At 36.8% G+C, this 26,723-nt stretch overlaps 1 protein-coding gene across 1 annotated transcript in view; it reads right to left on the reverse strand.

Moving 5' to 3' along the window:
- Nucleotides 1-23,724: 23,724 nt before the first annotated feature.
- Nucleotides 23,725-26,723, reverse strand: part of LOC114148446 (protein FAM19A2-like) — a 90,837-nt gene continuing 87,838 nt past the window's right edge. The window contains exon 5 of the mRNA XM_028023765.1: nucleotides 23,725-24,615. Coding sequence (XP_027879566.1) covers nucleotides 24,604-24,615 — 12 coding nt within the window. The 3' untranslated portion in view covers nucleotides 23,725-24,603. The remainder of the gene's footprint in view (nucleotides 24,616-26,723) is intronic.

The following is a 26,723-nucleotide window of genomic DNA, read 5'->3' on the forward strand; positions in this document are numbered from 1 at the left end:
TGCCTCAGACATATGGTTATTGTTCTACATTTCCCAGCTACAATTGCTTGCACTTATCCCCATCCTGCAGTTTAGAGTCATGCATCATGGCAGGAGTTACTGTGTAAAGTTCATAACTTGAACAGTCTGTTTTCTGGGAGGATGCTGGAGAACCCACGCAGCAGCATGGAGAACATGTAAACTCCAAAGTTTGTCGGCCAGGGTTTAAGCCTAGGACTTTCTTGCTGCAAAGCAGCAGTTACGAACTGGGCAGCCGTCATTGTTAGATATCCGTTGAAAAGTACCAAAAACACAATTTTTGGGTGTACAATGTGTTTGTCCAGCCAAAATGATACGCAGTATCTATTTCAGAAATTATTTATTATTTGGAAGCTGCCAGTTTTTTTTTTTTTTCTCAATGTGCAGTACTACTATATCACGACCAATATGTGAAAGAGGGCTCCTGTAGGTGTTTGTCCTCTGGACTCTGGAGGTAATTCTCCTGATAAGCTCAGTACAAACAGGAGCTCCATGCAGAAACAAAGGTCGAATCTGGATGTTTACATTGTGTCTTTATACAGTAAAACAATGGATCTTCATCAGAGTGTGACTACTATTACACACACTCTCTGTCTGATCTATTTAATTGGCTGCAGAGTTTCTCGGCTCTCAGTCTTCACAAAGTACATTTTGTATTGATCCTCCTCTCCTCGGCTTCACAGCCTCTGCTTCCCATAGTCATCCCATCTACTCTTGGTGTCTCTATCAGTTGGCCTTGCACACTTGCACGCACACATCCGCCCCAGAGAGCAGTCCCTCTTCATGAAGCCTTAGACAAAGCCTTGGGAAATTACACCGGACAGAATTTATCACAGCCAATCTTCTCCTACCTCTAGTTGTATTTATTTGTTTTTCATATAATTTTTTAGTTTACATGTGAATCATTATTGTTAACAATAATTATTGGTTAATTATTATTATTAATTAAAACAAAGGTTTTTATGCTCCTGTGTTAGTCTTTATGTGACAGAAAAAATAAAGACTGAAGTCTAGGATGTCACAATATCAGCAAAGATCACTACTTATTTTGCAACTTTTTTTTTTTTTTTAACATAAGCATACTACTTATTTTATTTATTGTGATTCCAAATATTAAATTAGCAATGAGAGTCGCCTTTGTATCAGCACTTCTCTCAAGCAAATGGAGGATGGTTGTTTACAGTGCAGGTAATTTTAGGTAAGCTTCTTGGCATTGAACTGACACATTACGTATGTGGGCAAACGTTAGCGATTCGGTAAAATTTAAAACTTCGACACAGTCCACGCCTCCAGGAAGAAGAGAGCCCAGACCCTCTGTACGAAGCAAATAGCATAGGACAAGAGCTGTTTTTTTTCAGACGAGTGAAAAACCATTTTTAAAGGTGATCTTTTGGACTGAACCAGTTTATTTTAATTTATATCTAAATTTTCTTATTTTCTGTGCTTCTTTATCTCATCCATCTACTTCATTCTATATTATCATACAAAATATTTTAACTTTTGTGGATTATCCGGGGTGTTACAAACATATGTTGCGAACTTCATTTAATGAACATTTTAGAAATACATCCACTGATAAAAACATCAACACATCGCCAAGTGACAACTCCAAAAAATTGTGACCACTGGGTAAACTATATTAATGTTCCCACAGTCGTATTCATTGAAGCAAGCCTTTTGCCATTACACATCACTTAACCCTAAATACCCTCTGATGCCAGAGGTTATGGACACACCTGTAGCAAGCTTTGATGCTCTTTGCTTTTCTACGGGATTTCTCAGGTCTGTCAGACTCACGTAGCTGAAATGGGATTCTCATTAATAATGTACACCTTCAGGGCCGTACGGAGCACGCTGGTGTACTGACATACATCTGGCTTGTGTATACCAGCATACTTAGAACAAAATCAACACGTTTAGAGGAAGATGTTTGGATTTATGTCCTTGCTGTTTTACGCCCATGAACCGAAATACACATGTAGCTGTACATCGTGTCCCACAGGTAACTATTGCAGAATAACATTGTTTCCTGGATGCTGGGCTATTAATCATGGATGAACTCCTGCATCACTGACAAATCAGCCTAATCTCACAGGGAAGGCATTTGAGTGTGTACACACAGGCAGAAAAGACACAAAAATACACACCTATATGAGTGCCTAGACACGCTGGTGTTTGCGGACATGCGCTTGTTCATACACAGATTTTTTTTTCTTTTTTTTACACAGATCCATTTTATCAGTCTAATCTCACAGGAAGGAGCATGCTCTGACTAGCAAACAGAGAATTAATGCAGAGCAGGGGGCTCTCCTTCCTACTGCCTGCTCCTATCTTTATTTTTCTATCTCTCTCTTGTCTGTCAGCTTGTCTCATCTTATCTCAGTTCCTTTCTTGATGTTTTTCTTTAGTAGAACACAATGAAACATCATCAAGATCCATTGACAGGGACGGACTAACAGATTTTCCATAGATGGTTCCCGATTTTTTCTTCACGAAACATCCCAGATGTCTAATTTTAACAAAAAGAGAAGAAGAAAAAAACACAATCACAAGCCACTTTCTTTGGTAAAAAAGAAATCAACGTTTTCTTCAAAATTGCCTGAATTCTCTGGGAAATGTAGTGTGTTTGAAAGTGGCACCACTGAGGTCTTCTCCTGCCAGCCCATTTGCTTGAAGGGTGAGAGGTTTAGTGTGTTCCAGGATGATATTCCACAGACCTTGGTTTTAATTTAGGCTATTGTTGTTTTACTATCATCCTGAACCAATTTGGTCACCTTTCATCTGACCCTCTTACGTCAAGAAAATATTTTTGTCCACAGACTGACAATCCCTGAATATTCATTTTTAAGACCTTTCTCTGTGTACCCAAGAAATACTCTGACCAACTGATCTGCACTGAACCAAATGGTCTGACACCATCAATCATGTCACTTATTTAGGTTTTATTGTCTCTAGTGGCCTTTATTTGAGAGTGGGCAGGCAGGAATGTGGGTAATGAAAGAAGGGGAAAACATGCAGCAAGGGTCACCAGACCAGGACTCAAACCTGTGACAGCTGTGTTGAGGACTAAGGCATCCATATATGGGTTATGCTTTGTCGCTGTGCCACCGCAGGACTCCCTTTGCCACTCTTAAAGTAACATAAATCCCCATTTGCTCCTCTTTCTAATACAGTGCTTAAATGCATGGAGTTTGCTGTGATGATTGTGATGCATGTGTGGAGGCACCGTTTCTACTGCACTTTAATTCTAATGGAAATACTATGACACAAACTGCTCTTTAACCTCAAACTCTCCCTCAGTTGTAATATCTCCCAGCCCAGTTGGAACACACAATGACATCCCATCCCCTGAACGCCCACCTCTGTTCCACAATCCCGTGTCCCTTGGCCATGTGACTGGCTGCTTTGTACTCTAACAAACACACAGCCCATGACTGCCCTACAGTGCTCAGGGGAAACGAGATACAAATGCCATGGTATCTTCGGTATCACAGCCCCAAACCACTGCTTTAGACTCTGGCAAACAAACACCAGCAAAAACAGAAACACTACAATGATCAGAATAGAAACAGCAAAATACACAATGAGACAATAAGATTTCAGACAAGCGGCATTAGGAGACTTGTTTTAATTCTCGTTTAGTTGGATGCAGTACATTTAACTTCCTCTGCCCTCAGGAGTTACCTGTAGGTTTGCATCATTTTGTGCAGTTGTAGGGTTAAGCTCCAAAGCTATGTATCAATCATTACAAATGTGAGACATGTATCTTTTCCACTTCTGGTTGTGCATCCTAAATAGGCTTTTTATCTACAACATGGATGACATAGAAACAGAGTCACATCGCTGTATATCTAACACAGTACATCTATGCATCCTTTAATTTGCTTGGCTAATTCAGCACTCTAGCATGGTGATAACAGAGTGTAATCTTCTTAGGTGTGGCGAAAGCTTAATCAATATTAACATATTCCTCGGCTCTCTCCATTGAATAATTGATATCCCCACACAGTCTTGCTGAGAATGAAATAAGATGTAGGAGTATTAAAATAACTTCCCCAAGATAAAAGAAAATTGATTAAAAAAAAGATGGCTGAAAATTAAAGAGAGGGAAAGGGAGCCTAAGGGATTGGACTTTGCATACAAATGAAGAAATGGGGTTTGTGGGATGGAGAGGGGGGAAAAAGGGAAACTTTAGGGAAGTTATGAGACCATTTATCTGACTCTAGTCATTGCACACATGACTGGCCATGTTTTCACTGAGCCAATCAAAGCGGTTAATCTGAAGAATCCACTCTCGCCATACCAATCCCTGACCCCCTTGTAAAACATGCAGTTATTAATCAATGAGTGCTCATCTGTAATTTCCACATGATTACCTTTTCATTAAAAGTTTCAGCAATGACAAGTTCCCCTGGTAGGATTTTTCCTCTTAGAATCTGTGTCTGCAGGCTCTGGCCGACCTGGGCGATCATTTCCCAACAAAATGTATAATTAGAATTAATTTAATCATTAAAAAACAAAAAAAAAAACCTAATTTCCACAAAGTCTTCCAGTTGATTTGCTGTATCTAAAGTTCAAAGATGTGCCACCTGGTAACAAGTTGTAAAATTACTTAAAAGCAGTGTGGGGAAAAACCCTCACACACAGTATAGTTGGATACTGTATCCAACTATATATATCTACATATATATATAGATATATATCTATATATATATAGATATATATACACACAATTATATTATATACAATAATTTTTAAACCAATGACCAGCAGCCTATTATGTTCTGCAGGGACAGGCAAAGGAAATGTAGCAGTGAGCAGCGCAGGGTTAGGAGGACCACCTTGGCATTATCAGATTACTTCTGACACCCTAAAGGCGATCTGCCTCTCAAAGGCTTTGGGTCAGATCATCTGTTGAGGGGGTATGACAGGTGCTTGTGAGCTTTTGATGTGTATAGGAGGGCACCCCTGCTGTGTAGTTGAATGCATAAGCGAGATGGAGAAAGTCAGATCTGAATATAACTCTTCACAAACGTGAAGGTTGCTGTAGTCACATTGGGAGCTTGCGAAGGACGAATGTTTTTTAAGGCATCTGTCAGCTGTGTTCAGTCAGTGGGACATAAACTGACAAGAGAAAATGAGACGTCGAGGCCAACAAAGACGAATGCATCAGCAGCAACCACAGATGCAAAACAGTGTTTTACACTACAAATACGACAGGAGGTGAACAGCTCAGTTTGATGTGCCCTCTACCATGAACGGTTTTGTGTGGTACATGACGGCTTAATAACAGAAATTAAGTTGAATTTTGCAAAGCTTTTACTTGATAAAAAGGTTTTATAGTTCTCCTAGAGAACTGTAAAAGCAAAAAGTAGATCAAAACACAGAGAAAATGATTCAACTTTACATGAACTGTTATGCATTTGACGTTAACAGTTAGAGTTGCTAGCATTACTAAACCAGCTGTCTCCATGTACTGTACATTTGTCCATCTACACTACAGTTTCCCAGAACACCTCACTATAACTAACTACAGATAGCTTTGAGTTGTCACTGATGACTGACAATCTCTAATTTCAAGGGGGGCTTTCTTGTTTCTTGCATTCCTAAAGCTTTGGAATGTATTTTTACAGATTGAAAAATAATTTTTTGAGTTTCTTTCCATCAGCTTACCGGCCACGTGAAAATGGCTACAAAACCAGACAGGACAGATTAAGAACAATGTCTTATTTACAACTAAGGCCAGGCAAATAGCACAGAGAAGGGAGACAAGTTAGCCCTGGTTAGCCCTTTTTATGGGCTAACCAGTCTTCTGTTTCCTTTCCCACTTCCATGTATGTTTCTGAGTGTGGGTCATTTACTCAGCTCTGTATCAGATACTCTCTATCTCCATTTGATGGGCAGCTGGCGTACATTGAGGTGAGATAGCTCTGATCAATGTCTTCGATCTGAATGCACTGACAGGTACTAACACACTCACAGACATATCTGTCATGATTAACTGTTTTTCTTTGTTCCAAAAGAAAAGATAAACTTAGAGTGTCTCCCTGACCCACTCTGAATAAACCATCTGTCACAATTAATGCTTGGAGGATTAACTCTAAATGCCTGCCTTAATTCTTGACAAGCTATGAAAGTAGCCATAATTATAATTTATGACACTGTAATTAAAGGAGGTCTGAAATCTCTTCCACAGCCCTTTTTAGTGTTATGTTTTAGTGACATTCTTTTGATAGCACACATAAAGGTGTTGAATTCTTGGAGAAAACTGCAAATTGCAACCAATATTTTTCTGTTTCATGGCTCTCCTAATCAGATACCAGCTTGTTAACTGGCTGCTCTGATTTAGTAACATCATTACAAAGGCTGAACGTCTGCTTCACTGAGGACTTTGGCTTTATTTAGCTGTAAAACAAAAAAGTGATCTACTTATAACCACAATTTATGTTTTGGTGAAAGCAGAGGCACATGTTTTAGCCTCCATTTTACATGGAAATTTTGTTTTGTAAATTGTATACCTGACTTTGTCTACTTTTATAACCAGATTTTACTGAACCATATAATAAAATATGTGCAGGTTCTTATATCACAGATTGTGAAGGATGGTTCTATTTTCTTTTTATATTTATGTCCATTTATGGAAAAAATTATTTTTAATACTTCTGTTCTTACAGAAACCTGCCCCCCTACCGTCACCTGTCCACTGAGAGCGTTTGGAGATGTGGCAGCCTCCATCTTCACTTCCTTGTGTGTATGTTCTAGTATCACTCACAGATCAAGGCTCTGATTTAGTGATTGTACCCCTTTCCAACAGCTGCTGTGGAAATTTGCTCAAGCCTCACAAGCATGTAAAGGTGCACATGTATTAAAAACACCAGCAATTTGCATTAGATGAGCATTTGTCAAATGCCTCCAGGGTGAGACCCTGAGAATATCAATCCACATAGAAAGACACTATTCCTCTTCACACACAAAAAGTGTCAGCCAGGAAAATAGGCAAAAAGCATAACACTGTGAATCAAGAGCAAAAAAACCCCAGAATGAACAACTATCCCAGTTAAATTCTGTACAGAAGATACAAATCACAAAATTCACAAAAAAGAACAAGGTCATGATCTGATATTTTTGGAATAATTTGTGAACAAAAGCTGCCACTAGTTGCTGAAATCCTGGTCCACTTCAAACACAAATGAGTTTTACTCACATTCTGCTGATGGTTTCTGTTGTGGGTTTCATGTGTTATAAAGTACCTTGTAAATGTTAAGCATGAAAATAACAAGACTGGAATTGTTAGATCAATACCTTGGTTCATAAGAATTATAAAGTTTTTTCTACAATTGAAGACATTGCTCTCATTATGAAATGTATTGTGGAAGTATTAGTGAATTCTGTAAAGCCTCTTACTTTTTGTTTCACTTAGTGGTATAAACAGGGTCTGCATCAGTAAACTATTTTCAAGTTTTGCTATGAGTTCTAATGAGTATGAAAATATTAATTTGTTTTGTTTTTATGATAACAAATTCTTCACTTGTACAACTTTCAAAGCAAAGTCATAAAAACAAATCTGCTTAAAAAAAGTCCTGGACACTCTTCAATGTCTCAGTAGGAACATTAATAACTTCAGGGCATTTATTAGCTTTAGTATTAAAGTGTTACCTTTGGAGAATAAAAACAAACTTTCAACTTTTATATCCTGATCAGACATAGAGGGAATAAGCGAACAGAAAATAGAGTTGAACAGGAACAATGGAAGGTCTCTAGATAAATCTCTTTGTCAGAAAAGCCTTTTTGCTGTTTATTGGGATAGGATGTTCTTCTCCTGAAAAATGTTACTTCTCGATGCTACAGTTTATCAGACAACAGTGGTGCTGACTAATAGCATTTCTGTCAATGCCTGAGCTGGATCCTCTTTGTAGCTAATATAAGTACAGCTAGGCTTCTGGACTCACTAATAGGCCACCATTAAGTCAGCCAGTTTTGCTTTACAGTTTCAAAATCTTAGAATATCCTTGCTTTCTGTATCACACTCCTGTACCAAAGGAATGTATACTAGACTTATTCAAAACCAATAAATAAATTTATCAAAAGTCACGGTTTTTGTATATTTAACTGGGCTGTCTCTATAGATGGTCTTTCTCATCTTTTAGGAACCTGATTATGGTTGAAGGAAAAGTGAAATTTGTTACCATCCCACTTCTCAAGGTCAATTGCGCCAAGAGCACTTTGCTGTTGTCTTTCTCTCCGGTTTTGGCTCCGTCTAATACAATTTCTGGTTGCATTTTTGGATGCAGAGTTATACCGTGCTGAGAAATATTGCTTTTTCAAAGTACTCCCAAGTCCAAGTGAGTATTTTGATTTCATGTTGGTCAGAAACACTTGTATGATTTAGTTTAGTATTGGGAACGGTATCCTTCCTGATAAAAACTGAAGTACCAATCACTGACCATGTGTGACTCCACACAAGCAACAATGTTGTTACCTAGACATTCCAGTAAAAGAATACCATTCTGTAAACATCATACTTAATATGAAGCCCAGTTGTGAGATAAATTAATACCAATTAAAGATAGCTTTACTAAAATCCTTTGACAGACTACAGTGTTTCGTCTTACCTGATGGACATTTTTTGAGGAATAAAATGCAGATGAAGATGGGATACACAAAAAAAAGAGGAAAAAAGAGAATTTCAGTTGCAAAGGGTTTATCTGACTCTTGGCCACAGAATGCAGAAGGCCGTTTGTTGCAAGCACATATTTTATCTACCCACCACACAAGTTGATAAATTGTCATTTTGATTTCAAGAAGTTGAAAAGAATGTTGGGTCAGTTTCACTGATTTCAAAGAAAATTCTGACAGATATGCCTAACAGGTATGCCTAACTATTGCTGGAAAATGATTAAAACATGGGTTCTTCTTACTCAAGATAAATGACAAAACAGGAAGGGAAATGTTCTAGTGGGTCTTTTTAATGTAACAGATATCCATCTGACATTGTGGCTATTTTTAACAGCCCTTTTTCTGGTCTTTTTAGTTGACACTCACCAGAACCGACTCCTTCCATTTACATCCAGGAAAACATGGAAAGAGAAGCTCTTCTACTTCATCTAGTCCATCAGAGCGAGACACTGAGACAGACTGGGCAGGAAATGTTTGAAAGCACAGGAAAAACACTAAAAATTACTCCACCATCACTCATAACATCAGTCACTGCCCTCCTCACGCACAACCTAAAACATTCATGCAGCCATGCCTGTCTGTTGATGGCTCTGCTAGTAAATTATTGACCAATAGAAATGTCGAAAAGTTTAATTGCAGAGAAGCAAAGCTGCTGGGGATGAAACTTTTTTTTTTTGCCCTTTTTAAAATGACTGCTACTTGATTGACATGTTCAGATTCTTCAGCTGTCTGCACCTATACAAAAAAACTGTAATATTAGCAACTTACATACAGCTGCGCTATAAGTGAATGACATTTTTGTGTGTATTTGTCAGGTACTCTATCTTCTGTGCAGTCTTGGGTAGTATGCAGAAAATGTTGTATGACTCTCGGTCAACATCTGGCCAATTAAAGCTGTTTCTGTTTTATACAAAAGTAGGACATATATTGACTGTAGCTTTCATACTCCCATACATGCAACTTCAAAGTCTTGTTATCCAAGGATGACTGGGAACAGAAAAAAATAAATCCAGACTTTTCTGTTACAAGGGTTTTAGTGACATTAGCCTCTATACAGACTCTTGTGAGTTAATTAGCTTGTTCTTTTGGTTGCATTTGCAGGGAGACCTAATTTCTGTTTCATTAGAAAAATAATAATAAAAAAAAAGTTAAAAAATCTTTGGACAGAATCAGCGCATTTAGAGTTCATGCAAATAAGCAGAGCAAATGTTACTGACCTAAATGCTACATTCAGTGGGAAGCAGAGATAAGGGACTCATTATGCATTCCTGTGGCATCCTCCACTTAGTAATTGAACTTGTTGTTCTTGGTCAAGAATATTGATTCACACTCTGCTGTCTGTTTAAAGCTGTTTAGGCATTTGCATTTAATGAGCTATCTACATAGGGAAACATCTAATATTATTACCGAGCATAATAGCTTGGAAGTTGAGCTACACTCAAGTCATAATAGCAGTATATATATCAAGAAAAGAAATAAACAGTTTGCACATGCTGCAGGATAGATGTCAGGAAAGGAACGTCATTGTCGCATCACAGGATGAGATTCCCTGTACGAAGCAGAAAAATCTCTCACTTACGCTGCACATCCACACATTCCCACTGTTATACACACATGCTGTCCTCCCTCCTTTGAAGTGCTGCATCACTAGGCTGTAATGGAATTCTATACCTGACTGGAGGCTTTGGAAAAGGGTGGATGGGGAAATGGACAAATGGAGAGAAAAATGTAAGAAGTGGTATGGAAAAAAATGGGGGTAAAAGTGACAGTGTGTTAATACATATAAAGTAATTAACATCTGGCTTGCACTGGAGTTTTTGTGTGATTTTGTTTAATTGGCAATATACTCTTGATGTAACAACATTGGTTTAATTTGTGTCATGTATCACTACAAAGGTTTGTCTTTTTTTGATGTCTGTGTTAAAAAAAACAAAAAACCCAGCTCACACCTTTCCAACAGCTCTCTGGGGTAAGACGCAAGTGAACGCAATTCATTCCTCCTTCTCAGGCCGTGTTTTATCTGAGACTAAAAAGGGTATTGTAAATTACCTTTTGATTCGTCCCCTTTTAATTATGCAAATAGACTTCATTAGCTGCACTGACTCTAAAGTGTTGTGAACTATATTCATTAGTTTGTGTAGATCTGTAAGAGTGTTCACTAAAGAGTACTTGTGTGTGCATGGTACATGTTTTTTCATAGCTGTGAAAGTATAGAACTGATCAGCGATTTTGCACTTTTCAGAATATTGATTGATGATTGAGCCATGATGCATCAATAAAGACTACATGCTTTTAGCACAAATTTATCCAATGCATAACCAAAGGTATAGGCAACTGTACAGAAGAGAAAATTGTGTGCTCTTTGCAGACATCGACACAATTTGTCAATGTATTAACAAGTCATTATGGAGAATAAAACAGGACAAAAAACCTTCTTCAGGTTATAAAAGCAGACTTTATAATTGATCTCTGCCTGTAATGCATGTTTGACATTGCTGCAACTGATTCCTAATCTTAAAACACAGTAAACTATAAGATATGATGTAAAATGCTGTTTTTACTTTTTCTTTTTTTATTGGAAAAAAATAATTCCTCTTTTGTAAACAGCTTCATTTTTAAAAATTGAGCAATCCAGCAGGGACGCAATGTCCTTTCCTGGTCAAATCAAATACACATGCAAAGGATTTCCTGACCACTTGTACAAGACCTGTGCAGAAGTTATGCAGAAAAAAATAAAATAAATTATCTGACAGTATTACTCATTTTATTGCACGATATGTAGATGGTCTCTCTGCAATGATGTAGATTCACTCATTGCAGTATGCCAAATACTGTAGGAGGCTACCATGGTAGCGGATTGAACCTATTTCTGATTGTTTTACCTTGGAGCTATGTCACCCTAGATGGAATTCATAGACTGCATCATTCAGCCCAATATGGTGAGGTGATGGTTAAGATTTGAAAAAAAAAAAAAACAATAATTGAGACCATGATAACTCAGCAAAAGTAACTTACTGTACAAAAGCAGTATGTATGTAACGGCATCAGATAAACTACCCATCATGTATTTACCAGAATCTGATCCTTCACAACATGTACTGAATTTCTTCAAACTCGCACCTATATAAAATGTTTTTCAATTCCTATTTCAAAATAGGAAATCGTATGACATCAGGTTTCCTGACATAGTGACATGTTTTTGTGATTTTAAGGAGTGTCTCCATACTTTATCTATGAGGACAAGGAGCTGTCTGAAAGGAAATATTTTTCACTTTCTCTCCCCTGCTTGTGTCAACTGTGATTGAGGTGGAAGGTCATATTCAGAATGCAAAGTGAGGACAACAATAAAAGAGTGCACATTTCTCATGCTAGAAAATCTTTATGGGCATGTTTGTGCTGGCATATGATTCGGATAATATGAGACGCTGAAATGGAGCATTTCCTGAGTTCAAATGATTTGCAAGTGATATGCAAGGACATAAGCTAACAGCAAGTCTACTATCACGATCTTTTGAAATCACAACCCGAAACTAAAGTTGAAGTAATTGAAATGCTATTATAAGTTTGCAGGCAATTAATAAATTTTTAATTGATAAAAAAAAAATAATTGTGGGTAAAAAAAATCAAATAGTAAAACGAAATGAAATTCGGAGCCAAAGATTTTGCTTTTAATAAAATTTTGAAAAATGATACAAATTTAATGTCAGCTATGAACAAATAAGATTAAACTATATTACCTTTGCAGCTGTGTACACATTTCCTGTATGATTCTTCCTATGCTCAGATTCCTGCTGTGATAGTATTATTTCCTACCAGCAGCAATGCCTGCTGCCTGGCAGGGGACAGAGCTGATCTGGTACTTTTGATCCAGGTGGTCCATCATGATTTCATCAGACAGATTATCCTCATAAATGTGTATGCCTACATTGGTAGTAAGATGATTAGCAATTTTCCAAAAAGCTAAATAAATAAATAAGTGCATAACCATAAAAATTTTTATGTACGTTAAGGAAAACTCCATTCCAGAAAAAATTTACAATTTGTTTGACTTATAATAATTGGCAATTAGTGTGTTTATTACATTCCTTGGCACCTAGCTCTATGCATTTAAAGTTGGCACCATTACTGATAAAATACTACACAGGGATTTTACTGTAAAAATGCTTGTGCTTAATACGAATAGTAAAAAAGAGTTATTAGCAAATAATGTAGTACAATTGTCACACAGTCAATGAATCCTGCAAGAGACACTGTGCACTTGGACACAAGTATGGAGAATAGATCTGGTGTAGTAGATGAGATTAGATAGTTCACCGATCATCAGAGACCTAAGAGAAGAGAGAAATTTGTCAAGTTGAAACTTCAAATTAAGTTTAGCTAAGCTACTGTATTTCTTAAAATAAAAATTATCTGGCAGGGGCATCTACACAACAAGTAAAAAAAAGCTAAAGCAGAGCTGACTAGTTTTAGAATACCTTGGGTACATGATAATATTAATACCTGCTCCTTTTCTCCATAAGCAAACCTTTAAAGCACAACAGTTCAAGTTAAAACCTCCTAGTCTGCCGTGTTCTTCTCTTAGACTGGAGAAAGCTATATTATTCTTAATATAAAACAACTTTTACAGATGACATGGCAATTCTTCTTTGTTAAAAAAATTCTTCATTCTCCACTGAAAAAAAAACATTAACTGTTTGTTGCATCTTCAACATAACAAACCATTAAAATGCCACAGAATTACATACAGCTATAATTCAACATCACAAGCCTTTCTAAAAAGATGGTAATACCTCACCCACTGGTATTATTGAAAGTTCAAGAATAATCTCCCACGGGGGAACACAGGGTGAATTTTATGTAAATCCATTCCATTGGTTTGGAAAGAGAAATTTGCTACCTTAGTCATGTCAGTACAGAAATCAATCTCAGTTTAAAACAAATGTTTTTGAATCTGAAAGTGAAATCTAATTGAGAGCATTTTCAGAAGCTTGCAGATTTGAGCACTTTTAAGGCTCTGTTAGGTTGCCCCCATTTATGAAGGTTTTCTTGGAGATGAAATATCTAGGAAAAGACCATTGAATGACAATGAAAGGGTTGTCTTGTAACAATGTCATTACGCTGTTTTATCCTATGGCAGTGGCTAGCTATTTACTGTTGTAAAAGGGAACACAGGCTTTTGCATTGAACAAAAACATCTACATAAATTGCAGGCTGCATCTACAAAACATTACCCGGCTTGCTCTCATTTAAAACATACAAGATAAACAACAAGGCAGCACATCATTGGATTGGACACGTTGTCAAAACAATAATTCTTTTCACTCTGATGTTAAATTTAATTAAAAGCAGCATTTGTTGTTTTTGTTGTATTTTTTGTTAATAATCTGTAATCGACATTTAGATGTCAGACAATTTAGGTGTGAAAAAGTGCAAAGGGACAATCATCCCTTTTTCAAGTACATCAGTGAAATTCAGCTATTTGTCAATGTCAGCAAATTAGGTTTGAAACTTTAAAAGAATAAGTTGTGTCTGAAAGCTTAATTCTAATTAATTATACATTAGTCAGCATATTGCTGTATAAAGTCAATTTTGTTTAGTATTTTTCAATGTCTTTCCTGCTCTGTTTTTGTCAGAAGCAGACTTTCAAAAACTGCTGCTGTGCCTTTTCACGTGTCTAAAATAAACCTTAGCAACGTCGGTCAGAGTAACTCCTGTGTGGTCCAGTGTTGTAATGCGTTTTTTTATTTTTCTTTTAGCATGTTGTTCCGTTGGTCTTTTTCTTTGGTTTACAAAGAAAAGTCCTACAAACGTGGGGTACTTTTTTGATGTCTGTATGTGGACTGGGATCTGGTTCAGAAGCTTTCCTTGAAGTTCAAAATATTTAGGTTGCTATATGTAGTCTTTGTCTCAAAGGGAGCAGTTTCAATCAGGACAGAAAAAGTACTCTATTTCTTTTTTGTCAATGTACAGAATCCTAGAAGTAGCCATGGTTTTACTAATAAAACAGAAATGTGTTAACTGGCTCCTTTTTTGTACCCAAAACAGCTCAAAGTCATCTTAAAACCAACATTGGTCCCAAAGTAATAAATACCTAATTACAGCTAATACAACCAATCATATTTGTTTAAATACCTGGTGGCTTCATGGTGCAATGAAATAACACAGTACATAGTATCCTTATTACAACTCACTCAACGATGAGAGTTGAGAATGCTGCAGTATCTGCTATTATTTTTCCAATTCTTCCTTTTCCAGACAGCAGCAGCCTATATGCAGCTCTGGTTCAAGTTACCTCAGTTGAGAAAACGAGTGATGCTCTCACAATACATCACCTAAAATGCATATAGCTTTATTGTTTGTTTCTCAACACACACTGCATATAATCTCATAATCAAGACTTTACTGCAGTCTTCAGTAAAGTTAATCTTTGCTCCTCTTGCTAACAGTTTACTCTGTTTACAGCTGTGGCCTTTTTCCTAAGTGGTAAGATAACATTACTGTCTTTGCAGAATACTCTACAAATAATCTGACTTGTGCTATATTTCAGTTCAGTTTCACCTGTTCTACTGGTGTCTAAAAGGAAATTTAAACACAAGTAATAAGGTTTATTTAAAGGGAAAAGTATTATTCTGTCGGATAGGCGGTATTCACAAGAATTAGGCCATGTAGATATCTGAATTTCATATTGTCTTTGTAACACATGTAGTGAGTTTATATCTCTGTGTCATAAACTCAGCTCTGTTTTGAGCTTATATTTACAGCAGAAAGTCTTATGAGTTTCCAGTACAAACTGCAGGTGACTGCAATTATGCAAATTAGGTCATTAAACTAATAAACAGCATCTGTAAACAACAACACAAAGACACGGCTTCCTCATTTCCTCCCTTTGTTCTTTCTTTCTCTGTCTCAATTAACTTCCTCTGTCTTTCAGTCGATTACTTCTCTCCATCTTTTTTCATATTTCCAAATTTAACTCTGTGGTCTTTTGGTCTTCATGACAAGTGTCTGAATTTTAGAGAACCCTTTGAAATCAAAAGAAGAAAACATCCGCTTCATCGCAACAGCTAAATAAACAGCTGATGGCGCAGCATGGGAGCTGAATGAGTTTAATGAATAGACTCTGGCAACGTGACCCAGATCCAGTTTCAAGACTGTCACCGTGCTGCTTGCAAAAAACCAAGCTGACAATAACAATCATCACCAACAAGTCCCATTAATTACAGCAGTGGCACTCCCGGTCTCCATTCTCACAATCGACCCGAGCCAAGTCCCCTGTGTCTGCTGTGGGAGTGTGAGAGATATCAGCGTCTGTCTCCTGCTAAATCCCTTTCCTACTCCTATCTCCTTCATGTTCTGTAATGCTCTTACTCCAACTTGGCGTTGTCCCACCCTCACATCCTTATTGCGCCACACTAAATGTCAACAACTGAATATTCATCACGGTGCAAAAGCCCCTCACTTCTGCCACACTAAACCTAATCACAGACTGGGAAAAACAATTGTGTCATCCCCTTTTGCAGACAGATTAGTTGCAGATTTGAATATTACCAATTACCAACATTACACTAGTAATTTGCTAGTTCTTCGCCTTATTTTCAGCTCAGAGAGATTGGAAAGCATTTTTCTTTTGTAACTAAATAAGACTGACAGTTAAAAATGGAAACAATGGGGGTGACTGATGAGAGAAACTGTAACAGAGATGTTCAAATAGACAAAACATTGCTTGTTTTAGCTATTTGATAAAACCAGTCTGTTTTAACAAGCAATCTTTTGTTATAGGATTCATAAGTGTGTTCTAAAAACTTCAGTACAATGGGAACATAGTAGCATGCATAGTTACACGGCAAAACAACATCAAGCAGGCTATAAAAATAAATACAGTTGGACTCAGCAGGTTTCTGTCGAAAAACAGAAGAAGCAGCGTTCTACAATGAGCTGCAGAGTCAAGAAAAGAAAAGCTAAACAAAGTAATTGGCTAAAATTGGAGTCAAAACAAATGACATTTTGTTTTATTGCATTACATAAATCATGGTTTATATTGAGAGTGAATAATCAGGACAGAAATACTTTACTAGTATTAGAGTCTAAATTTTTTAAATAATACATGAGCAACACCATCAATATCACTGACCACAACACTAGCAACCCTTCTTGCTTCATTATATGCCAATCTTTTAGTCGTATCTCAAACAGCTCTGGAATGACTAGCCACCCCACCCTCCATGACAGAGTGATGTATTACCTCAGCTTGTTGTTGAAAGCATTGAAGCTTCGCTAGTTCAGTCTCTGACTGGTACAGAAAGGGAATATTTGATTCTTATTACACAACAAAGTTTCAATTTGACTTTTCGTTATTCCCTATCATTTAATTCCATTGTTCTTATGTTGCCTGTTCTGACAGCTTGGATAAACATTATGGTGGGTCTGGTGCGTTACATTTGTTTTAACAGATTCACCTACAATCTGTAGGTCAACAATGACCCCATTACATAATACATTTCACTCAAAGGATATTAGTGCTTTGGAGTGACCACAATTTTAACTTGCATCTAGAAAATCTGTTTGGGGGACTAAATATCAGGGTAATGGCACGGGGTGGCTCCCAATCAAAAAGACTTGCAATCACTGGAAACATGCAAAAAATTGGTCAGGTGAAGGCAAAAGAATCAAGAGTTTGATTGCTGTGATCACAATTAAAAGTTTTAAATATATAAATAACCTTTGATATGTTAAAAATTTAAATTTTATATATTAAACAATATTTTTTGTGTGCTTTTGAGAAATGCCTGTCCCATTTGCTATCAAAAGCAATCATGTTGGTTGAATGAAAAATGTTTTAAATCTAAATATGCCACTGGAATGAGTTATGTTTAATAAGTTAGCATATTGTTGAAAAGCTAATTTATTTTAGTAATTAATTTCACTAAGTACTGTTAATCATAATAATTTTCCACTTGCAACTAATAAACATGTAACCACTACTTAACCGAATGAGCAATGAGCTCAATATAAGTTGGGGTCAACTCAAGTTTATTTCCCATGACCCACCAAACACCAAAAATAAATAAACTCCAGGTAACACCAATTACCAACCAATAAATGGAAAAAACTTAAATGGTCCACCCTCATAGAAATAAAATTAATGTTCAAAATCAGGGTAGTTTTCTAACCTCTTAGCTTTACAGCTCATTTAAGCAATTGTTTTATTCAAGAAAAATGCAGATTCCAGTTAGTCCTTCAGTATAACAATTCAGTCAGTCATCTCAGTCAATGAGCACATAAGTTGTCAGTCTTGAAAATATTCATGAACGAATAGTTTGTGAAATGAAAAAGTTTAAGGAATTGGGGGTCCCCATTTTTTTCAATAAGCTTATCTGTTGACCAAGCAAAGCATCCAGCTTCAGCAGCACGAGACTCTCCTCCACTGGCTCGCTCAGGTATCAGCCATACAAAAACAACAACAAATAATAAAAATAAAACAAAACAAACAAAAAAAAAGTAAACAACTTGCATATTGAGCATTAACCAATCATACGGGTACATGGGAATCAGTAAGACGTAAACCAAAAACGTCCACTATTAAATAACTTTTTTAATACAAGCAACCTCAAACATATGCATTATGTATTCACAATACATACTGAACTAATAAAATAAAATGAAAAAACGAAAAAAAAAATACAAACGACCTAAAATGAATCAAGACTTTAGCAGAGCAACTAACATAAAAAAAAAAATAATAATAAAGCATTTAACATTAGCAGAAATGGTTACAAACATCATTATTTCACCATCAAATAGTTTCATTTCACTTAGCTAAGTTACTTACAAAACTACACATCATACTCCGGTTGTTTTTTGTTTGTTTTTGTTTTTAGTTCAACAAAAACTTAGCAACTTTAGCTCTGGCTAGTTAGCCATGCTACCTATGTAAACTGCTGAAATATAACAGCAGACTCACCAGAGAAAACCCAGAACAGACTGTACATTGTCCAGTTCAGCATAGGCGGGTTTCTTTCATATCACAGCAGCACTCATGATAAGTAATTCCAATAAAGCAAGCTTTTTCTACTGGGTTCTACTTGCAGAACGGGCTCCTTCTACGGAGTCCGCTATTTCTTTTTCTTTAGTTCCTTCTGCCCTACATTTCTTCCCTGACCGACACAGGAGACGGTGGGTATAGTGAATCCTACAGGACATTTAAAGAACTAACAAAATTAGTCAAACAAATGAATATATCAAGACCACACGTCTCAGCTTCAATGGCAGGTATAGATTAGAGGTCATCTTGTCTCCGTGAGTCATCGCCGCAACTTTAATCACTGTGACTCATATTTAATGCTCATTCAGGGCCGACTAGAATAGAAATGGAGGCAAGCACCTCCTTTTCAGGTTTCCAATGGCTTGACTGACACAGTCAGGGTTGGGGTTATCTGCCTTATTATGTGTGTGTGAGTGTGGTTAGCAGGAGGTGTGTTTGAGGAAAATGAAAGGTTGAGACTACCATGTAAAGACCCCTTGGGCTCGTGTGGCTTATCAGTCTCACACACACATTCTTTTCTTTTTCACACACCAGCTACCTCCCACACAGACCCACATACACAGTCCATAGAGTTATATGTCACTGTGGTCTTTTGAGTTCATCTGTAACCTGCTCCAGTCTGCTTTGTTCTCTGAGTTGCCACATTATTTTTAGGTCATTACTTTGTGTTAGGATCACAAAGCGCCTCCTCTCTAATTTCTTTCTTTATACTACCTTCTCTCTGTTTTTCCCATCTTCTCATGTCAGGATGAGCATAGCAAAATGACATACCTTCAAAGTGCAATGACTGGATGTATAATACTTAGCTGGAAGCTGGGAATAGGAAATAGGAAATGTTTCAGACATTACATAAATGTCAGTATGCAAAGGATGTAGCAAAGCACAAAATATTCTAAAGGACATCAGAACTTTATGGCTTCAGTTAAAATGTTTAGTTTTGATTTATGGTTGTTAGTTGAATTTAAGCCATATTTACCAATGTCAACATTTAACAATTCAAATTCAAGCTGTTTTCACTTATGCACACATAAACATTAATGACATCATCCTTAATTCATATTGAACTGGGCCTTTCTTTGAAGCTACTATAGATTCAGCTTTTCTGGGAAGGCTCTACATAAAGTTTAGGAAAACACTTGAAAAATTCTTTTAAGAAAGCATTTGTGAGGTCAGACACTAATGTTGAACGAAATGCTTGGCTTCCATTCTTTGTTCGGATCCATCATAATGTTGCTCTGTTGGTTCGGATCAGGGCTCTTTGTAGTTAAGTCAAGCTTATTTCATCCCAAGCTTATGAACTTGCTTTCTGAAATGTTGAACAGTTGTGTCGGATCTGAAGAGACCATTTCCTAGCATTTCAGTCAGAGTTAGGTGGTGCAGTACCTTTCACAAAAACTGAGGTCCTGAAAAACAATTCCATTGTAATTCTCTCTGCGTTGACTTTTGCACAAACATTGCAGTCAGGCAGGTTCCATTCTCTCACCAACTGACAAACCAAGACCTTAATGCAAGGCAGAGAGGATTTATTCATCACTCCAGAGAAGGATCTGTACTGCTCTGGAGTCCAGTTGCAGTATGCTTTACACCTCCTTAGCTGGTGCTTTGCATCACACTTGTTGATGTGAGGCTTCTCTCTCATGAAGCTCTCTGGTTTTCTTGAACTAATCTGAGAGCCAAATGGCTCTTATTGACTACAAGTACTGTAGATGGCAATCTCTGCACCACTTGGGATGCACAGAAAAAGGGAACATTTGTGTGTAAATAGGCTCTGGACTATTCTGCATTCTTAGCTTTCTCTGGAGTTTGCTTTGAACATTTTTGGTAAATAAGTCACTCAATGAAACATTGCTGTCATTCCTACTTTGTTCAGAAGTTCAGAAAAGCATTTAAATAAATAGTATGAAATGTTAAATTTTGAAAGTCCCTCATATCTTCATCACCAGATGAAGAAACAGATGTTGGAAAATCCCATGGGATGATTGATAAGCCTGTGACTGACTTACATAAGCACTATATGGAATTTACTCAAATACTACTAAAATGTTAGTCAACCCACAATGTATAATCTTGTGCTAGTCAGTCCTAACTGATAAAGATTCATTCACCTCGGCATGCACAATGCTTGCTGACAGCTTGTCAAAACATATAAGAAGCAGTGGTATTTCCTGAGTCACACCTTTTTAATCTGGGCAAAAGTGGTAAAGTGTTAGTTCACACACCATGAAGTGTTAATTTAAGAATAGGTCATTTTGATGTCTGATACTTCTATTACAACAAACTAAAGAATGAACTGTACTTCACCTACAATTTAGCCCAGTTTTTTCTAATGTAGGATGTAGGTTGTGAAAGGTTACAGAAGTCAAGCAATACCATTACAGAAATAGAACATGATTGTTACTCTTATAATGAGTTTTGTGCTTGTTGTGCTTACTTTTGACCAGGTCATCTTTTAATTGGAGCATTAAAAGAAAGCTCCCAAACAGGACATTCAGGGACAAATTTGTGAAGATATTTGCAATTGCAAAATGTGTGCAAGCCTGATTACTTTATTGATGAAATAGTGTGTCCCTGCGCTAACACAGTTTGTTCACAATTAAATGAGACATTGAGAATACACTCAGGAAAAAGACTTTCAGTAGTTATGCAAACGTGGCTAATTACAGCCAGAGCAAATTGCATTCTCAAAGACTAGAGTTGTTTGTGTTATGCAGACTGGATGGGAAAAGGTACTGCTGACAGCCTGGGGGAATTGTAACCTGCTGAGCTGTTGGCTCAATATGAGTCAACTCAAAACAGATATCATTCAAATATTTTTTTTAATTCTGTGCATTGTATGTTTATTTAGAAACAGTTTTCTGACAGTTGAAATGAAAGAATTGTGACATAAATCCTTGAGTTAGATGTTTTCCTTTCCTGGAGGAATGCCTTCAACAGGCAAGATCTAAGTCCTCTGTTATTTTCAACAATAAAAAGTTACAATGCTGTGCTTGTGACTGAAGAGAGGACCTGATGGGATTATCCATTAAATTGTTTGTGAATAAAATGCAGAAATAAAGCAAAAACCATCAGCAAAACAGTAGTAAAAAAAAAAAATGAAGAAGACTCCATTCTTCGCAATTGCTTTGCTGCTGCTTTTTGAGGCAGCTACTTGAACTCCCCGCTAAGTTTTCTTTCAGGGCTTTTCCAAAACTGTCATTGTCTGTTCAAACAATCTCTGCAGGCTGGGGGTTTGTAACAATTACGTAAGATACAAGGATAGTTCCGCAAGTCATTCAGCTCTTGATTCATTACCTTCCCCTGGTCATTGTTCTTTCTGTAAGGCATCCAAATACTGTAGCAACTTATGGCTTTTGCCGGATGCAACATCTGCTCTGGCATCTGTTGTTAGCAGCGACTGTTTCATCACCCCTAGCCAGAGAGCACACTCAGTAATTTGAACATCATGTTGATTTTTTGATGATAGTCACAGATGATTAAATTTATGCTCCACAATAGTGCTGATGACAGATTTGTTAGACTCCTACGACTGAGCTGCACCTGATGCCTCGCTTCTGCACTGGTGGTAAACGACTTTGTGTAACTTTATTCAGCACAGAGAGAAGCACACTGTTAGCGGTGCTGTGGAAGAATTTCAACAACACTCACATGTCTGACTTGTGATTGAATTCATATACACCCTGAAAAACACCTTGTGAGCAGTTAACAGGAAAGCCTTAATGCTGAAGCTGTCATACTCTGATGTTAAATCCTTTTTGCAGATTTTTCATTTTAGCAGTCTCTTCATGCATGCTTTTATTTCTTCCCACCTGCATGTACATGTCTGAGAATCCCTATTTGGTGTTTATTTTTTAATCTTTTAGCCACAAATACTAATGATCTTTGTGTGATCTGTGAAAATTCACACAAAGACATCTGTTGCTATGCTCGTATCTCTATTTGACAATACCCTGCGGTAGCTAGTTTAAATGGTCAAGTTCTGACATTTGACCATTTCTTTTGTTTTCTAGGCGCTCCTTTGTGGTACTCTTCATCTCCCTTTATAGCTTAAGGTAGCAGCTAGCATACAAGCATTATCAGTGTAGGTTTTACCAGAAGTGATGTTGTGCAACATAAATAACCTTCCAGCTGACAGTGAGTGGAATAGTGTAACAGTATTTATTATTACAGTAACAAAGCTTTGAAACAAATAATTTACCTCGAGGAATTTTTGTAATCAATTTGAGGAATTGTTTGTAATCAACTGAATAACTCAGCTTGCAAGCTTGTCATATTCTTGCTTTAACACTACAATAAGCTTATTGTAAATATAAATATAAAAAGCTTTTAAAGCCTCAGGAAAATCACCTGGAGTGTGAAGGCGATAATAACTATTAGAGTCTGAAGGCCTAAAGTGGATGCACCATGTTTTATATTTTAAATAATAATCTGGCCACACCTCTTTAACCACTCATATATTCAGCTCCATCTATTTTGCTGGCAAACATAAAACAACACCAAATTATTAGTCACTGTGAAAATGCCCTACTTGCTGCCTGTATTACTTTAAAAAAGAAAAATAAAATTCAGTCACAATCTCCAGCAGAAAGATATGTTTGCCAGCCTAATTAGTCTTTTGGGAATGTACTGCAAACATTTTTTTTCTTCACCTGTTTGAAAAAAAAATCTGAACTTATAAGCACAGTTTATCTCTAAACAGACCAGTTCCAAGCTGCTAAAAATAAGTCGGTGATAAATGAGTTCTCACTAACACATCACAAAATACCCCGGAGGAAAGAAATATTTCAGCTTGTTTGCAGCAACATGATGAAACTTATGAGGTTAACTATAAAGTAATTACCAGTTTAATTAGTGATTATGAGCTTTTTTTTTTTTACTTCAGGTTTTCTACAGAAACAGATTTATTCAACACTACTGACATCAGCGATTAATCTATTGAATAGAAACTGCAGCCGTGTGACACTGTAAGGGTGGAACAAAAATACAAATACTCCTTTTTTGAAAGGTTTTATTCATTTCATATAATACTGACACATGTACTCAATAGCAGTTAACAGGCGTTTTTAAAAACACAGATATTAAAATTATTAGAGCATAAATTTATTTCTAGCCCCATTAATTTCATTCATTCCATACTTTCTCTTTTGTTTTTTTTATATGTTTACATGTTTCAATATACCATAACATCTAGTTTGTATTAGTCTAACCTCACCTCTGTAAAAATAAAAAGCAGAAAAAAGACAAACTGCGTTTTAAAAAATGGCATGTGGTAAGCCACAACCCGCTCATGGTATAATATTGTTACAGTGTAGAAAAAGAAAAGAATAAACAAGAAAAAAAAAAGAGATCAAGGATTATTTTTGACAGCATTAAGCAGGTTGTATGTGGCACACGTAAATTTGAATATGTCACCAATACTACATGAGGCAAGTATTATGGATTAATAGCCATTTTTGTGATGTTTTGTACTTAAGGGCTCTGTTAAAAGGATTCTTTATAGTTGTTCCAACAATGTATGATGAGTACATCTTACCCAGAAACGTCAGATAAGCAACAGGAGCTTCTGGAAAGATGATCTATGTTTAAATCATAGAACTTGTTCATTTTTTCGTAGCATGAAAGGATTGTGGGTAACATAGTCCTTTGCTGTAGATGATCCAGGAAAGTCAGCCATGTTTAACGCGATGGCAAGCAGTGTTAGAGTCCTGTTTCTCCAGCCACTAGTTCCCGGCTGTCCTTGGAAAGATTAAGCAATTGCTGGTTCCACATAGAAATCCATCTGAGTGCACATCCTCAAAGGTTGACGAGTTCATTGTGCTGAGTAAATAACTTTGCCGAGTACTTTTCTTTTTGACTTGAGATGAGCAGGACTATCGAGTTACCTACAACAAGGAAAAAAGATGGAGGTAAAAATCACAATCAACAGTCTTCCTGAAAAACTGAATAACATGTGAAGATAAACATCTACAGATGGCGTGCACCTGCACTGATGTTCGACATGTTGCAACTCAGGGAGAGTGGCACAATATTTAATATCATCCTACTAGTTTTTGTATTGGTGGTAAACTAAAATAATTTCATTATCAATTAATAGTATAGAACAAGTGGGTAACAGTGACTTAAGTCCTTACACAATTGAATCTTCTCTGTTTCTAAGCTGAAAAAAACAATTACACCCCAGTGAGGGTTGGCGGTTTCATCCTCCAGAAGAGAGTTATACATTTCCACTGTTGCCACATGTTCGCCTAGTGTGCGTGACTGCTGCAAAGTCAGTCAACGTAGTGATCTGGGCAACAAACTCAGTTGTAGTATATCCAAGAATAAACTGGTGTTCAAGTTATTAAATTTTATTCCCTCTATGTGATTGATTTGATAATATATTTCTGAATTCAAATACTCTTAACATACAGCAAATGGACAAAATGTACTTAAATTCACCACTTAAAATGAGTTTCTCTGATTTCACTTTTTATAGGTATATATGTGAGTAAAATTAATATTACTCTTTTGTTTTATGAACTACTGACATGTCTCCAAAATTCCAAGCAAAAATGTAGTATTTATTTGCAGAAATGGTCAAAATAACAAAAAAGATGCAGTTTTTTAAGACCTCAAATAATGTAAAGAAAACTAATTCATATTCATTTAGAAACAACAATATTAATATTTTAACGCAGGAAGAGTTCAGAAATTAATATTTGGTGGAATAACCAGGAGGTTTTCAGTGGGGTTCAGTGCAGTGGTCTCTTATTTTTTTTCCAAAGCTGTAAATAAAAAGACTAAATTTAAGAAAAAAAACCCCATAAATATTCATATATCTAGAGCAGTCATGACTGTAGCGAATCATGTGCACAAATGAATATGAATGTGAATGTGAATTGTGCAAAACAGATCAACTTGATTTGTGAGTTTGACTCGAGGCTTTCACTGCACGTTCACCACTTGCTATGAACTACAACAAACCTACTTGTGCTCTTTATTTGTTACAAGTTTGTAAAATTATACTGCGGATGTTTTGCTTAATCCCTTTGTACAGTAAAGTTTGTTGCACAAAATGTGTTAGTTTTTTGGGTTTTTATAAATTGCTCATTGTATTCACATGAGATGGTGAGTTTTTTGGCACTCAAGCAAAACCTTGGCACATGAAATGTCAGGCCTTATTAATAACCTCAAATAATCTATATGATAACTGCAGTGAATAGGGATTGTTGGTGCCGCACTGATACTATAGCTTTTATAGTCTGTGTCTTCTGGCAAGAAACTAAACATGACGCAGCTTGAGATATGGCAGCCGGCCCAAGCTACCTCATTTTCAACACCTGGCCGTCTGCCACATCATTACGTCTATTTGTTGAGACGGCTGCCCTAATCACTCTGTCTCCTTATCTCATCTGACCATCTGTCCATTTTCTTGCTTTGTACTTTCACTTTTGGTCCATTTCAAGCAATTTGTTGCCAAACAAACACAGTTCACTGTGCTGGAGCAAGTAAGAGACCATCTCTGTGAGGATCTGAAAACTGCGTCTCTGTTTTGAGTTGCCCAGGCCTCTAGACCCCCTCACACCCTGGATCTCAACACATGCTGTTCCCCTTTTGCTGCTTCTTGAGGGAGTCTCTCTTTTGTTCTGTCATCTAACCATGAGGCAGCTAGCAAAGTGCAAGGACTTGCCTTTTCTGAGAGATCTCAGAGTCTGGCTTCCTTTGAGATGACAACTGAAAGTATTCTTCTGCTCTACATGGCTTCAGGCCACCTTTCCTGGGTCCATCGCCATTGCCTTCAGGCATCCACCCTGCACCTGATCAAAGAGTCTGCAGAAGTTTGTTGTCATGCCAGTTCACTGTGCAAGTACAATGCAGCATTTCTCTGCCTGCTATGTTTTACTCTGCAAAGTCATAACTCCGTTAGGTGGTCATTCATTGCCTTTAAAAAGCATGTCAGTTTTGAGCCCTATAATAAAAAAGCACATTTAGGTGCTTACTTTTCAAAGCA

The sequence above is a fragment of the Xiphophorus couchianus genome, chromosome 1 (genome assembly GCF_001444195.1).
Source record: "Xiphophorus couchianus chromosome 1, X_couchianus-1.0, whole genome shotgun sequence".
Lineage (NCBI taxonomy): Eukaryota > Metazoa > Chordata > Actinopteri > Cyprinodontiformes > Poeciliidae > Xiphophorus > Xiphophorus couchianus.